The sequence below is a fragment of the Moschus berezovskii genome, chromosome 3 (genome assembly GCF_049115385.1).
Source record: "Moschus berezovskii isolate FMDL1 chromosome 3, NW_MosBer_1.0, whole genome shotgun sequence".
Classification (NCBI taxonomy): Eukaryota; Metazoa; Chordata; class Mammalia; order Artiodactyla; family Moschidae; genus Moschus; species Moschus berezovskii.
In genome coordinates this window covers 43,972,567-43,988,853 of record NC_142462.1, presented here as the reverse complement: position 1 = coordinate 43,988,853, position 16,287 = coordinate 43,972,567, and the positions used below count along the sequence as shown (strand labels likewise).

Genomic DNA, 16,287 nt, shown 5'->3' with positions numbered 1-16,287 from the left:
CAGCTTGTGTCCCAAGAAGAATTGAAAACTCACGCTTGGATTTCTTTGGTCAAACTGCCAGAAGCGAGCTTTTGTTGCAGTGACAATGAGTGGGGGACTTTTCAACATGAAAGGCCAGAGGTGAAGAAAAGGCAAGTGTGACTTTATCGAACAAGCTTAACTACTCTGTAGAGAGATCTAATTATAATTTGACATTAAATGACAAACTAATATTTATTGACGAGAAATCCTATCATCTTATAATTTCTCAAGATATTTATAACCAGAAGTTGATACTTGCAATTCATTGACTTACTGAACTCCAAGTCTCACTGGGATTCTTTAATTTGATAGAGAAACTTTCTCCCTCATAAAAAGAAACTATAATGTATTGCTCAGAACCTGACACTGTTACACCTGATAACTATTTCACAATTTTGTTATAAAACTTTAAGTCTTCAAAGCACTTACTGCACAGGTGCCATTCCCCTATAGTTAATGCAATTTTTTTCTCTGTTTCTCACCAAGGGAAAATAAATGTTATTACACAAGGTTTCAGAGGAGCACTCACTCTGTTTCCCACTGATTTATGTCAGTTAACGTTAATGGAGACCAGGAATTTATTACCTTGGAATCTGACCCTAAGTAGCAAGTTTCAGATTTGTAACTGGTGCTTTCAAAATAGTATTATTAAAGACAGTAGGGGGGAAATAGAGTAATATGTTATAATAGTAATGAAATTCATTCTGAAAATATACCTACCTACAAAATACTTGTTTCTAGTCACAATTGGTAAGATATACTGTTAAATTTATATAGCAATTAATCTAAAATGTATATGCTGATTCCTTATGTCCACTTTGTTGCTTTTCTGATGAAGTTTGATTTGCTTTGTTTTGTTTCTCATTGTATGGTAAATACACTAAACAAACTGTGTAGCCAAAACCTATTTTCTGGAAGATTTTTTGCACTCTATGATACGTTTAAAGTTCAGATAGTTTTGCATCAATATATTCTAGAATATTTATTGACTGTCTTGGGAATTTTATTCATGGTTTGAGCAATATCTTTGTCCTGAAAAACCACCGGTCAAAAAAGAGTTATGACTCAATTATAGACACTGATTGTTCACCTAATCATTATCCTTACCTGATTAAATTTATCAACTTTTGATTGAAAAGTAAATTTAAGTAAATAATGTCAACTTGTCTAAAAACATGACACATTAGAATGGGACAATGTTCAGGGCTTTTTTTAGTCATTTATTAAAGGTGAACTATACATTAAGCCCCAGTTCAATTCCTGGGTTGGGAAGATCCCCTGGAGAGAGGATAGTCTACCCAGTCCAGTATTCTGGGCTTCCTTGGTGGCTCGGATGGTAAAGAATCCACCTGCAATGGGGAAGACCTGGATTGGATCCCTGTTTGGCAAGATCCCATGGAAGAAGGCATGGCAAACCACTCCAGTATTCTTGCTGAGAGAATCCCCATGGACAGAGGAGCCTGACAGGCTACAGTCCATGGGGTCGCAGAGTCAGACATGAGTGAGTGACTAAGCACAGCATAGCATACTTTGACAGTGACTATAAAAAATTCCCTGTTTTTAGTATACCTAATTAGTTAAATGCAAATGTTCTGGAAGAACATTTAGAGCTGAAGTTAAAACATTTACCTGTTCCAATAAACATGACATCATACTGGCCATCTTCTGCATCCACTCGATCAACCACAATTTGTGTAAACTGATAATTTACATCTGTTTTGATCATTATCGGCCGGTTATTGATTGGAAATACTGGATTGTACATGGCTGGATGACTTCTTGCAAATGTTATAACGTCATCAGGAAGGTCTTTTGTAGAGTCAAATCCACCAAATGTTTTACTGGGACACTATTGAAATAAAGAGAATAATATCTTTTGGTTACAATATGATGAATAGGATTATAATTTGTATATTATATGGCCTCAATTGTCATTTAAATCTGCAATTTTTAAAAATTTAATTAATGGTTAAACTCAAAAATAAAATAATGTTACTTAAATTAGTAGATATAATATGTAGTATATATTTTCTAAACATATCTTAAATCTCAATGGGATGTTATCATTTCTTACCAAGAACTATAAATGTATCTAATGAACTCAGGGTACAGAAGTCTGATGCCTTTCATTAGTGACAATACCATCTACTTTATGTTATCAATGAAGAATTTGAAATAGCAAATGAAATATGGTATAACTGAATGCAATTAATCATTAGTTTAGAAAAAGTCAATAATTTTCTTGGATACATTCATATTTCCCTATGATATCATGCTAAACATAAATATGTTCCTTTCAAATTAAGAGAATATAAACTATTCTTTATTGCTTTATTTTAATATAACTCTGAAAAAATACTACAAAAGTACCAAAAATATTATTTAATTAATAATTACAGTAACTTTAGGGAAAAGAAGATGTGTTATTCAAAGTGTTTACCAACTTGTATGGCACAGAAACTGACCAAACACACTGGACCAGGCAGAAAAGATGACAGCCATAGAAAGCCAGACAGAATGCAGTGTTGTATACTGCCATAACATCACCTCTGATTTAAATGCTCCATTTAAAGCAATAAAACAAAAACAAGAAAATTCTGATCTTAGTCTCTCTTTTCATTGCATTTAATTATATGGTAAAAGCTTTAAGAGTACAATATAACCGTTTCTTGCTTTTTTGCCTTACACTTAGGTAATTTCTGCCATTTAGTTTAAGAGTTTGAAAGCTGAAATATAATTAAGTGGTTCCTGATCTTGCAAGAGGCTTAGAAGGAGAAATCAATTGTCTTTGTCATTACCTTGATACAGATCATTAATAATTCATGAGAAATGAAATAAATAAAACTTGCTTTGAAATGTGAAGAGTGTCTATTAATATATATGTATACAGTAACCAGATACACACACAATAACACATTAATAGGGAATTATTTCTGTTTTAGTAAATTAAAAAAATATTTATTTAATGAAATATCAAGTAGCTGTATAGCTGTATAAATTCCTAAAAGAAACAATAAAACATATTTTATGACATTATTTTTTTTTTTTTGCTTTTCTACCACCATTTAGAAATAACTTGCAAAAATTTAGAAATGTAAGATTGTATATTAAGAGATTTATTTATTTTAGATTTTTATCTTACAATTTGTCTCATTCTCTTGCCTTACTTTTATCATTGTATTTAGTACTACTTAAGCTGTAGGTTTTTGTTTAAAAATAAAGAAAATGCCATTCTATTGATACACTGTTTGAAGGCCACTTACTGTGTTTTTCTCCAGTAGTGTTGATGGAATGACATATTCTCAGAAGCCCACTTTTGAAATTAATGGATTCATCTAAGTGAATTTTATTCACAGTGCAAGGTGCTATCTCCTCTTGGAAGCCCTTCTCTAATTCCTGGCTTAGAGAAGGAATTAAGGCCTTCTGCCTTCTGCCTCCAGCACTTGGTGCAAATTGCTGCCATGATTTTCCATGTTATAACAACTATCTGTGAATAATGGGTGAGAATTCAGGCTTTAGAACCAAACTGCCTGAATTAATCCTGGCTCCTTTCTTTGCCTCAGAGTCTTGATCTGTAAGATGGGGACAATAATTGGGCTACTGAATATAATATACATACACATATAAATAGGCCTGACACAGAATAAAATTTTAATTGCTATTCATTCTAAATACACTGTAGACATCTTCAGATCAAATACTCTGTAGCTCCAAATAACAGCACAGTATCTAATGAAAGACTCACCAAGTTTGTTGAAGTAAGCCCAGGGAAAGTTTATAATTCGAATACACTGACATTAATTAGTCATAGAGATTAAAAACAGCTGTAAGTTATAAAACTGTCCATCAACAAAGTAAAACAGTATATCATTAAGAAATGGAGTAAATATCATATACATTTTTATAAAACCATTTGACTTCTTACAATCAATGGATATTCTATCTTGTTCATTTATTCTTCTGAAAGTCTATTTAATTTTTTATTTACAAAACCCATCAATTTTTATTTACAAGATCCATCAACCAGAAGTAATCTTTATGAAATGCTAATAAGTTTAGTAATACAGAAAACAAGATTAAAAGCATTCTATGTCCAATAAAATCATATAAAAATAGCATTTACTTGAATTAAACAATAAAAATGTGAAATTAAACAAGCAATTAAGTTTAAAGAACAAGTTTTTTCATCATATTAAATTATTTCCTTAAAGATTTTTAGGGTTAGAAAATGTTGCACTGGATGAATCCATCCGCGTATTTTAGAACAGATATCATATTGCTGACTTTGCTTACTTTTGACCATATTGATCTTTTCTTTTTTTTCTCCCTACTTTAAACTGTAGGCTTAAATCTGGTTTTATTATGAGCTCAGTCCAATTTTTTTGAGCCAGAGTGTGCCTAGGATTGCTGGAGGAGAAGGGCAGGTGAGAGTAGACAGCGTCTGTTAAAATATGGGGGCCCTGTTCCATGAGGTATTTTTATTTCTTGCATATCTTCTTTACCTACATGAGGGATTTTCACAGGAAGAAAACACTGGTTAAAAACTGGTTAAAAACTATTTAATGGCAATTCTTGAGCCTTCACCATGATCAAAGAGAATAAGTCCAGGTGTATGTTAACTGTCTCAGCTCTCCATGAAAGCAAATTTTACTATATCCCTTTCAGAAAAGAAAATAAATAAAGCTTTCTGTTTAGTTTCTATTTCTCAGAAATCATGGGTAATAACTACTGGTAGGCACTGAACTTAAACACTGACGCCTCTGAAGAACATGTCGTTAAATGTGGAATTTCAAGGTATCAGACAAAATCCTCATCTTGCTCTCATTTATAGTCTTGGAATCATTCTTTTATATAATCTGCATTAAATATGTGTATAGCTGCTTTTTCACTAAGTCTTCAGCATAAATGTACTCATTTCCTGTCTTGAACACCTAGGTCACTTACAGTTCCTGGTCGTGGGTAGGGGACTCTTCCTTGATAAGGCACCCACTGGTAGTTGGGACCATCCCTGTGAGCATACGGTCCAAGAAACACCCTTCTCACATCACTCATGCTATACATGCACACGGCTGAGCCCTTGAAGATGTTACTAAAACAGAGAGAACAAAAACAGAATTTCATTTTTATACAGTGACACAGCTATTTACACTGATGTCTTAAATTTCAGATAGCAATTATCAATACCTGAACATAAATTCTCAAATAGTGTTTAGTATTTTTAAAGCTGCATGTATATATATTTTAATAAGACATGAGAACAAATTATGATTGCTCATAATTAGAAGGCATGGATGAAACCATCTTTAGTACTAATGTGTGCATGCTAATTTGCTTCAGTCATGTCTGACTCTGTGTGACACTATGGACTACAGTCCTCCAGGATCCTCTGTCTATGGGATTCTCCAGGCCAGAATACTGGAGTGGGTTGCCATGTCTTCCTCCAGGGGATCTTCCCGACACAGGGATCCAACTTGCATCTCTTACATCTCCTGCATTGGCAGGCAGGTTCTTTACCACCAGCGCCACCTGGGAAGCCCCTAAGTACTCATAGAATATATGTATTCATATAATAAATAGACAATATATGATACAAATATATACATTCATATCATGTTACTTTAAAAAATTAAGTGAATATGTCCAATCAAATTTTAACGGCTTTGATACTTACAGAATAAATCAGTGTTGGACATTGTAGTTTAATCTTGGTTTATGATATCACAGTCCTTTGCAGCACTTTTCCTGACTTTTGATTTTAAATTATTTCCCTTTAAAATTTATACATATCCAAATACATAACGCTATTTATATGCATGTAAATATATATTTAATTCAGCAACTCCAGGTAATGTAAATTTTATGCTGAATAGAACAGTCAGAAAATGTGCTGTTTGATTGACAGCAAGAGCTGTGAGGGAGATGAAAATGAGGAAAGGAGGAGGGGAGGAGAGGGGGAGGTGGAGGAGGAGGAGGGAGATGGAGAAGGTGAGGGAGGAGGAGGGTAAGGACAAGGGAGAAGAGAAAGGAGGGAAGAGGAAAAAAAGACTTTTCACCCTCAGTTTATATTACTATAAACTGTTAACAAAACTCAAGATTTCTATGTTTATAATATTTTATATTTCATTCAAATTTTTCAAGTCAAAGCTATACATAGGGCATGGCATGCATTTCATTGTTAAATTTATAGTAATGAACTTCTTTGCTAAAATTTATGTATAAAATGATTTACATCATGACTTATTTCAAGCACCCAAGAATGCACAAGAGTTCAAAGGTTAAGCCAACATTGTTCTTTCAAAAATATATTTTCACAAATATGTACACTTAAAACAGTGTCCAAAGGACATGGATTTTCTATGATAATAAGAGAGTGAAATGCTATTTACCTGGAAGTTGTAAACACTCCATATACAACTGGATTTTTAGGATCTTTGGAATTCATCAGGAATACATCCTCTGTAAAAATAAAATTAGGGAAATTTGCATTTCTGAAGGTTATGGCAAAGCCTGAACAAGTATACTCTATGCAACATCAACATCATTAGCTACTTACGCAATTCATCAAAATGAGTGTCGATGCCATTTGGGCCTGGCACTGAGCAAATGAGACGAGCTTTGAGGAATGTTGTCCATTTATTCACCAGACTTCTGTGGCCCCCAAAGTCATTCTGAATGGAGGGAATAATGGTTTTAAAAACTGTACATGCAAATGACAATTTCAAATATTAGTTTTATCGTCTCTTATTTTTTGTATATGAAACTTACACAAAACACAATTCCTCATTTTTCAAATTGATAAATGAATTTTAAATGAGTAGATATAAGTAATTGCATTCTTATCCTACTGTTGGTACAATCTATTCATTCAAAACTGATTCAAGGAGTGACTTATAGTAAATATCCCTTAGCATTTAACAGTCACTGTACTTTTTCCATTCTGTTATCACTTTGCAATGGACAATATTACTCTTGTGTCTGTTTTGTCTGCTTTAAGTCTCTCTCTCTTACGTAGTAAGATTTTATTTGTCTAAGTAAGCTGGTTCATGGAAATAAGCACATTTGCACATAGCAGCACTTAATGGCGGAGAAGGCAATGGCAAGCCACTCCAGTGCTCTTGCCTAGAAAATCCCATGGACGGAGGAGCCTGGTAGGCTGCAGTCCGTGGGGTCGCTATGAGTCAGACATGACTGAGCGACTTCACTTTCACTTTTCACTTTCACACATTGGAGAAGGAAATGGCAACCCACTCCAGTGTTCTTGCCTGGAGAATCCCAGGGACGGGGGAGCCTGGTGGGCTGCCGTCTGTGGGGTCGCACAGAGTCGGACTCAACTGAAGCGACTCAGCAGCAGCAGCAGCAGGTTATGAGTATGAACTGAATGAAAGAATAACTGCGTGCCTCATAGCCCATACTCACAACACAACACAAAAGCACGTTAAGCATTAAATATTTTCATAAGTCCAAACAGTTGAAACAATTCTGACTTTACAAAGAGCATGTTGAAAAAATATCAGAACAATTTCAGTAAAGAACTCATTCCAGAGTAACATATTGAAAAAGTAACTGCTCATTGAAAATGAAAATTAACTGTAACCCAATGTAGCAATAAATTCTATTATGATGATATGCTTTTACTGGTAACTTCTAGACTTTTAAAATAGTATTTACGTGCATATTTTTGAAGAAATATAACTTTTCCTCAAAATTATAACACTGATTTATATTTTGTTTATATGGTTTTATTTAGTATAGAGATTATTTTTTAACCCTTGTAAGTAGTGCTTTTAATGATGCTCTATAGTTTGTGGAGAAAAGAGTCTCATATATTCATATATCATTTGTATGTTTCCAGATCATTAAAACTTATAATTTTCCAGTAATTTAACACACTACAGATAAATAATTAAATCATGACTGGGGAAGAAAAGAGGTTATGCTCCTCTTCTAGGATTGGGATTTATAAAATTTCATTATTTTTTAAAAAATAATTTCATTTGAAGACAATAATTGACTTTGTCGTTATGATTTTCTTGAGATGAAAGGTGCTTTAATAATACAATAACGGTTTTAATCATATGGCATATATACCATATTTTACAGTATAGAGGGTAAGAACAGTACTGTTACCATATGTTCACACTATTTAACCCGTAAGTATTTACTGATCAATTTTTTATTCTATCTAACATTATAATGCATCTCACATCCAATTTTGTGCCACACATCATACGAAAGTTCACAGCTTCAAAATTATGTATGTGTGCTTTGTATGTGCACATTGGATGCAAAAAATTTATAAAAATAAGCTATAATATTTTTTCTTTTATATTCATACTTTAGTTATTTCCAACAAAATATATTCATTGAAAAACTACACACTGGAGGAAACTTTACTAGGTCTGAGAATACAAAAACTATTTTCCAAGGTAATATAAAAAATTATTTCTCTAGAATTTCAAACTAGTATCATTTAATGTACTTGTGAAATAGTATGTGACAACCTCCACCTGCACGTTTGACTATGAGGTTATACATAAGCAACTATAATATGTTTTCAATAGTTTTTGCCATTTAAATATTTATAATGAGCAGGCAGGCTTTTCAGCCATATTTTTATTATATTTGTACAAAGATGGGAAAGGAGGAAAAAACTGTGATTAGATAATGATACTCTCATTTTTTCTTTACCTCACCTTGCATATCTGACCTATTCTAGCGTGAGTGGCTTTACCAGTGTGTTCTCCATCTATTGCATTTTCACGGAAGAAAAAGTACACTTTGTCATCTTCAGGATTGTCACTCTCTGGGATGAGGTGGGCACTAATGAACCTTGGATCTGAGAGACAAATTATAGCATATATATTAATTCACAATTGGGTAAATAAGACAATTCATTATAGTCTATTTTCAATTTTCTTTTAAATCCTATTTGATATATTTCAAGAGCTAATTTTCCTTGGTTCACTCTTTTTCAGCAGAAGCAAACTGTTCTTTATGCATTTTAAAGTATGTTACAAATCACTTATGTCTCAAAAAATTATTTTTTTCCAATAAAAATCAGGAATAGGTACAGAAACTCTCAGTGTGACCAGATAATGCAGATGCATTACTGAATATCAAAATATTTTGTAAACTGTAAAAGCTATCAAGCATTACTTATTGCCATCATCATTGTTATTCTTTTTTTCAAGCATAAGATAGTTTAAATCACACTACCAGTTGGTCTATTCCACTTTCCAGTAAAAACTGGGTGGGAAGGGAGAGATGAGATTCTTATAAAACAAAGCAAAACAAGTTCTCTCAAGTTGTACCCCACCTCATTAAATGGGAATGCCATTTACTAGATACTCAAGCTCCAAACCCTGGCATCACCCTTGAGTTCGCTGTGTCTCCACAGAATAGGTCAGTGTGTACCTCTAATATATCACTGCTTCTCTAAACCCTCCTATATCTTTTCGAATCACTGGCAGTAAAACACAAACTCCTTATAGTAACGAAGCCATCTATGACTGGTCCCTGCCACTCTGCATGCCTTCTCTTCCACCTACCCTTCCTTCCATACCTTACTCCTAGTCAAGCATAACAATCCCTTCCTGGTTCTCAAATAGGTTCAGTTCAGTTCAGTTGCTCAGTCACGTCTGACTCTTTGCAACCCCATGGACAGCAGTATGCCAGGCTTCCCTGTCCATCACCAACTCCTGGAGCTTGCTCAAACTCATGTCCATCAAGTCGGTGATGCCATCCAACTATCTCATCCCCTATCATCCCCTTCTCCTCCTGCCTTCAAACTCTCCCAGCATCAGGGTCTTTTCCAACGAGTCAGTTCTTTGCATCAGGTGGCCAAAGTATTGGAGCTTTAGTTTCAGCATCAGTCCTTCCAATGAATATTCAGGACTCATTTCCTTTAGGATTGACTGGCTTGATCTCCTTGCAGTCCAAGGAACTCTCAAGAGTCTTCAACACCACAGTTTAAAAGCATCAGTTCTTTGGTGCTCAGCTTTCTTTAATGTCAAAATCTCACATCCATACATGACTACTGGAAAAAACACAGCTTTGACTATATGGACCTTAGTCAGCAAAGTAATGTTTCTGCTTTTTAATATGCTATCTAGGTTGGTCATAGATTTTCTTCTAGAAAGTTATAATCAAGCAAAAGTGGTGATAGAAGAATAAATAAAAACAAAGCACACAGTATTTTATACTGATAGCTTTTCTCTTAAGTTGGTATTTGGGAGTGAAAGAAGGCATTATTAAGCATCCCAGGGTGCTCAACCTGGTGCTCTGTGACAGCCTGGAAGGGTGGGAGGGGTTGGGGGGTGGAAGGGGGGCTCCATGTTCAATCATGTTGATGTATGGCAGAAACCAATATAACAGTATAAAGCAATTATCCTCCAGCTCAAAATAAAGAAGAGTAAATAAAAAAGAAGACTTTATCAAGCATCATGGTTTGTCTCTAAAATATGTGAGGATAATTATCATCTTACACAAGTAGATTCTAGTGGGAAATCAAGCAATTTATCGTGTATATTCATTGTTAAAAGGCCTTCAATCCTAGTATCTTTTTAGTACCTGACACTATAGGCACAGAGGATTTGGTAGCCAAATTAAATCTGACATAACTTCAAATATGACAAAAAGTACCATCATGCACAAAAAATAATAAACATATTAAAATAGAAAACATATTAAATTTAATAAACATATTAAAATATCAAAGGAAAACAAAGTCAATTTAATGTGACTTGTCTATAACAAATTTAGATCATTATCTTGAATAAAATATTCACTCTAATTTCAAAATAAATCAGATCTTTAGTTGATGTTTTCCAAAAATTTAAAAGAAGCCATTCTTTTAATATATTCAATTTAGAAGATCTTATATATACTTATTTTTTGGCCCAAACCTTTGCTCACTATTCATTTTCTACTTCTCAGGAGCCCAAAATTTGCCTTTCTCTTCCTTGCCCCTCTTTGTCACTCCCTCAGTCTATTTCTTTCCTCTCTGTGAACTCCTCTTTATCTAATTCACTCATTCTAACTGTCTTCCCTATCATCCTAGAACTTCTTGGCCTCCTAAACCTCCAGTTACCTGCCTATACAACCCCAAAACTTTCCTCTATCTTCACACCTAAGCAAGGATGAAGAAAATCATATAGTCTTTGTAAATGTATGTACATACATTCAAACTATTTATCCTAAATTCTAATGTTGCTAAGGAATTATTTTATTTACTTTCAGTGACTCACTTTAGACTTATTATCTGCTGCTGTTTAAAATCATTCTCACTGTCTTCAAAATAACTAATGAATCATCTCTCAATTTATCCTCCAGAATGGGTTATTTATCTGCTATACTGCTGAGACCAAAGCCATTTATTAAGAACTCCCTTCTTTTGCTTCCTTCCCCACCCAATCTTTCTTTTCTTTCATTCTGTGGAAGAATGATTTCTCTTCCTTTATATGTCTAAGGTCTCTCTCTATTTGCTCTCAATCCAGTAATCTGCAGACTGTTGGTTGCTCCAATAAAAAATCTCTCTTCTTTATACAATCTCTCACCATTTGTATTTTCATTTATCAAACATTTCTAAGCACCTGCTCTGTGCGCTGAATTGGGGAGGATCAGGGGAAATGTTTTCTGCCTAGATGGTGCTTACTGTCTGTGAGAGAATACCAACAATTAAACACAGAAATTATTAAACTGCACATAATTTGCAAAAATAGAGAGTCTGAAATGACTGTAATGAAAAATGAAGGGAAATTTGATCTTGCTTTGATGGAATTAAGGAAAGTTTTTCTCAGAAGAAATGACATACAATTCAAGACCTGAAGAATATCTAGGAGTTTCCCAGGTAGAAGAAACACAGGTGTGAGGTTACAGAAACCACAGAGAATTTTACGCAACAGAGGAGGGAGGTGGTCAGAGATGATGACAGAATGTTAAGCCAAGGCCACAGTAAGAAGGAAGTTTATTGTTCAGTAGTTTATTTTCCTAATGGCTAAAAGGGAAACCAGTAAAGTACTTTAAACCTAGTAATGACATTATCAGGTTTCTATTTTAAGAAGACCATTGGCTGCTGTAGGAAAAAATACATATATACTGAGGCAAGAATGAAGGCAAGAAGACTACTCTGAAGGCTGGTGAGAAATTATGGTGATGCAGACTTGCATCCCAGAGAAGGAGACAAATGCAGAGACTTTGTGAAAGTAGAAAAAATGGATTACGTTCACTGATAAGACATTGGATATGAGAAGTAGGAAGCAAAATCATGGACAAATTAAAGAAACAGTTGATTTAAACATCTGGTTGGATAAGGATCATTTACTGAGATGGAACAACTGAGGAAGAATAGATTTGAGAGTGGAGAAGGAAGGTATTATTCTGAGTGTTAATCAACAGGAACCACCTCATCAGCCAACTGATTACTCATCCTCCTTTGGTTGTCATCAGCCATTGGCACAATAAAGCAGTCACATCTTTCCAAAAATTTTTATTGCTTCTCTGGCTTGTCCCTTTTTTTGACTCTGAACCTCAATTGTTAATAATCTAATCTTCACAAATTCCTTTGGGACTATTTTTCCTAAAACCCTAAATATATATGTTCTTTAAATTTCTTTTCAGACACCTCTTATTTCCTTCTATTCCTATAAATAAAGCCATCTCCTAGTATTTCTTCTACTATTTTAATATTCTTAATTTTATTATATTTTTAAAGTTTTTTCCTTTGGGAATTTATTCACTTTTGTAGCTTGAAGTATCACCAGACTATATCAGCCTTTCTTTTCTTCCTATATTCAATTCTGCATTTCAAAATTTTGGCTACAATATTCTACTTAGATATCTTATTGCAACTTAAATTCATTATGCCCAGAAAAGAACTCGTCAACTTTTCTTTAAAAACTGTTTCTGCTCATACTTTTCCATTTTGGTTAATGTGAAGATCAGTACCTAGATATAAATGCTAGTTTACCTTAAATTGCCTCCATCTCCTGCAGGACTTCTGTTTTGTACTCTAAATTTATTTTCAAACGTATTCCTGCTATAATTTTCACTTCTTTTCCCTGTTTTATAGCATTAACTTTGCCAGCAAAACTCAGTCTTTTCACTTTACAGTTATATTTTTGGAATAATCTAACTTATACATGTATTATCTATTTCTTCTAAGGCAGCTATCCATACAGTGCTACAGAAATAAGTACAAATGCATTTATACCATGTATTTTTCCATAACAGATTTCAAATGTCATAGGATATGACCACCATAAATCAAGATGTGGCAACCATAAAGGGCTATAGGGCTGATACTATTCCAGGTCAGTAACAGGGCTAAAAGTAGATACTACGTTTATCAATACATATGCTCAAGATGGAGCATGGTTTTGATTCAGAGCTTTCTAGAAACAAGAGGAAGTGGGAAACCTTGTCAGTTGCATTATTCACAGTCTCTAATATAGTCAATAAACTAAAGGCAAGCCACATCATCCACAGACTAAAACCTTTGACTTATCTTTCAGTAGAACCAAGCACCTTTATTAACTCCTTAGCAAACCCACATATCATTCCAGAAAACACCACATCTACCATCTTCATAGTCATTTAATTCACATAACATGGAGGAAAATTTGCTTCTATCTCTTCTAAATCATTTAATTCTTTTTTTTTTATGATGCCCACCTTCATTTTTTTTATGACAGGCATTGTCCATTATTTCTCCCTCTCTTACCTTCACCTTCTCAGTTCAGTTCAGTCGCTCAGTCGTGTCCGACTCTCCGCGACCCCATGAATCACAGCACGCCAGGCCTCCCTGTCCCCTAAGCATATTGTGAATCTATCTCACTGCAGCTACCTAAATGCATTCCCTTATCTCTTCTGCCCCGGCACCCACGTTCATGTTTTCCCTGCCTGTGGCCTTACCTTCTTCAAACCACCTTGTACATTCTACCTCCTTTTAATACATAAACTCTTTCCAGGCACCTGGTGCGTATTCCTCAATTAGTTTCCATAAAATTCTATTTAACAGTGCATTTTCTTTCCTCTTTATTCTTGTAAGCTGTTCCCCCTATTCTTTCCCTATTTCTTCCAGTCTAAGCATAATTTCTCAAACAGAACATTGCTCCTAAATGAATAAATGAGGAAACAGATGAATGAATTTGCTGAACTAAAACGTGCAGGGTTTTTTTTTTTAAGATATATCACATTTTATTGCTTTTGAACATAGTTTGTTGAAGCTTGGGAATGAACAGAACTCATCATAGCTTTGACAATGTTTAAGTTCCTGGTTAAAGAAATGTTTAGATGTGTTTATTTAAACTGCAACTATTTCTAAGAGTTATTATACCATAGTGGTTTTTCAAAAGGTTCTTCTGAAATGTTATAAATGTTCTTTTAACTGAGAAGAAGCTTTTTGTTTATGATTGCATCCCTTTGTGTTAGGTAACTAATGTAGTAAAATAGAGTATCTGTTTGCAATTGTTCAAAATTAGATTTCATCAGTAGGATTAAAATATCAGAAAGCATCCTTCTTCATGTTATGAAGCTAAGAATAATACATATATTAGAAGTCAGAGATTACCACTGTAATCAATATTCAATACCTTGCCCTGTCATCAAAAACACTGCATGGAAAAGTTTTACCAAAATTCATTTAGATTGATCTATTTTATTAGTTCTCTTTAGGAATCTAAGAAAATTCCTGGCATTTACAGAGGAAGTTATTCTACTTCCAGTTACTCCCAGCAAACGGCAAGCAGAAATGAAAAACCCAAACCCACTAGTTACTTTTTCTTGTTAAATTTGTGTTCTGTAACCCATTAAATCAGTGATTGCCTATTTCCAGATACAAATTCCTGATTTTAATATGGCCAAGTCTGTTGAAAATAACAGACATGCACATACAGGATTTTTAATAATGTAAACAGTTACAATGCCCCTAGATACTTTTCCACATTGCAACTCTGTAAATTTCTCTACTCCGTAAAGTTAACAAAATCCCAAGTGAGAATGATTTAACAAAAGCTTTGAGCTTGTACAATTTGAAAATATTTCTTGTCATGTGAAGCAGGAAGTTCATGTGGATATATAGTAAAAGCTGAACATCAAAAGGGGCAAAATCCATTTAAGCAAGATCAAAGTGCATTAATCTTGCCAGCATACAACTGCAATGTAAACACTATGAAGGGTAAATAGAGTTGGAAAGATTCTCTGATCTGAATAGCTTATAAATGGTATGCCTTTGGGGAAGAAACTGTCTTTACAGGTACTGTGCTACCTTTGCAATGCCCCTGAGCTTGGGGTAGAAGTTGAACAAATAATCACATTTAATAATCTTGGGCCAATGCTATCATGTGAAGCATGGGGTCTTTAATCATGATAATAGCAACAAATGCTGAGTAAATAACTTCTCTTCTCTTTTCCCCTTTATCTCCCTTAGCACCTTGACATTCTTCCACACCTCATCCCACACATGGCATTCCTTGCAAAATTCACGTTTGGGCACCACCTGCCCCTTATAACAGTACCACTCTGTCGAAATATTTTTAGCAGCTGCAAATTAAACTGTCCTTCAGGTGCAATCTCACACTTAATGAAAATGACACCTTGGCACAGGACACGCGGCTCCCTTTATGATTTATTTGGCATCTTGAGTTTATTTAAATTATGAACACATTTTGCTGCGTTCACGATTAGGATCAGTCTGATTTGCTAGAATGGGCACATGTTGACCAGCATTTGGCTGGACTTCTCCCTTGTACCCATGAGTCCCCAAAGAGCAAGAACATTCAAGCAAAACCACAGAAATATTTTTTCTGAAAATGAATCAAACCTACTGGATGATTTAAGGTTGTGGAGTATCTACACTCCAAATGGTATAACATACATTGGTTTTCTAGGACATAAATTACACACAGTTCATTTGGATAGAGGATGGAATTAATGATTATAAACTCTCCTATGCAACTTTAAGACGAATAGTTTCACACCATGAAACAGACGATCCTCTTGTAAAGTATGTTAGGGGGTTCTAGAGCAGAACAGAAGGAACAAAAGCCCACTGTAGAAAAACAGTGCTAATTACCTAAATCTCTGAATCAGTCCTGACACCATTTATAACAGGACAGGAAGACTTGAAAATTCACCTAGTTCACAAATAAACATATAGACTCTTGTTTTCTTCACGTTTGAAATGTGATTTCACGGATATTATGATTTATGTATGAAGGAAAATCCTTGCTAAATATATACCTTGAATTAACAACATAAATTCTTATC

General features: G+C 34.3%; 1 protein-coding gene across 2 annotated transcripts in view; it reads right to left on the bottom strand.

The window, feature by feature from the left end:
- SEMA3A (semaphorin 3A) overlaps positions 1-16,287 on the bottom strand; it is a 267,472-nt gene that overhangs the window by 53,021 nt on the left and 198,164 nt on the right. For both annotated transcript variants that reach the window (XM_088833878.1, XM_055420630.2), the window contains exons 7-11: positions 8,715-8,857; positions 6,575-6,689; positions 6,408-6,477; positions 4,966-5,110; positions 1,651-1,870 (exon numbers count right to left, since the gene is read on the bottom strand). In XM_088833878.1, coding sequence (XP_088690004.1) covers positions 1,651-1,870; positions 4,966-5,110; positions 6,408-6,477; positions 6,575-6,689; positions 8,715-8,857 — 693 coding nt within the window. The remainder of the gene's footprint in view (positions 1-1,650; positions 1,871-4,965; positions 5,111-6,407; positions 6,478-6,574; positions 6,690-8,714; positions 8,858-16,287) is intronic.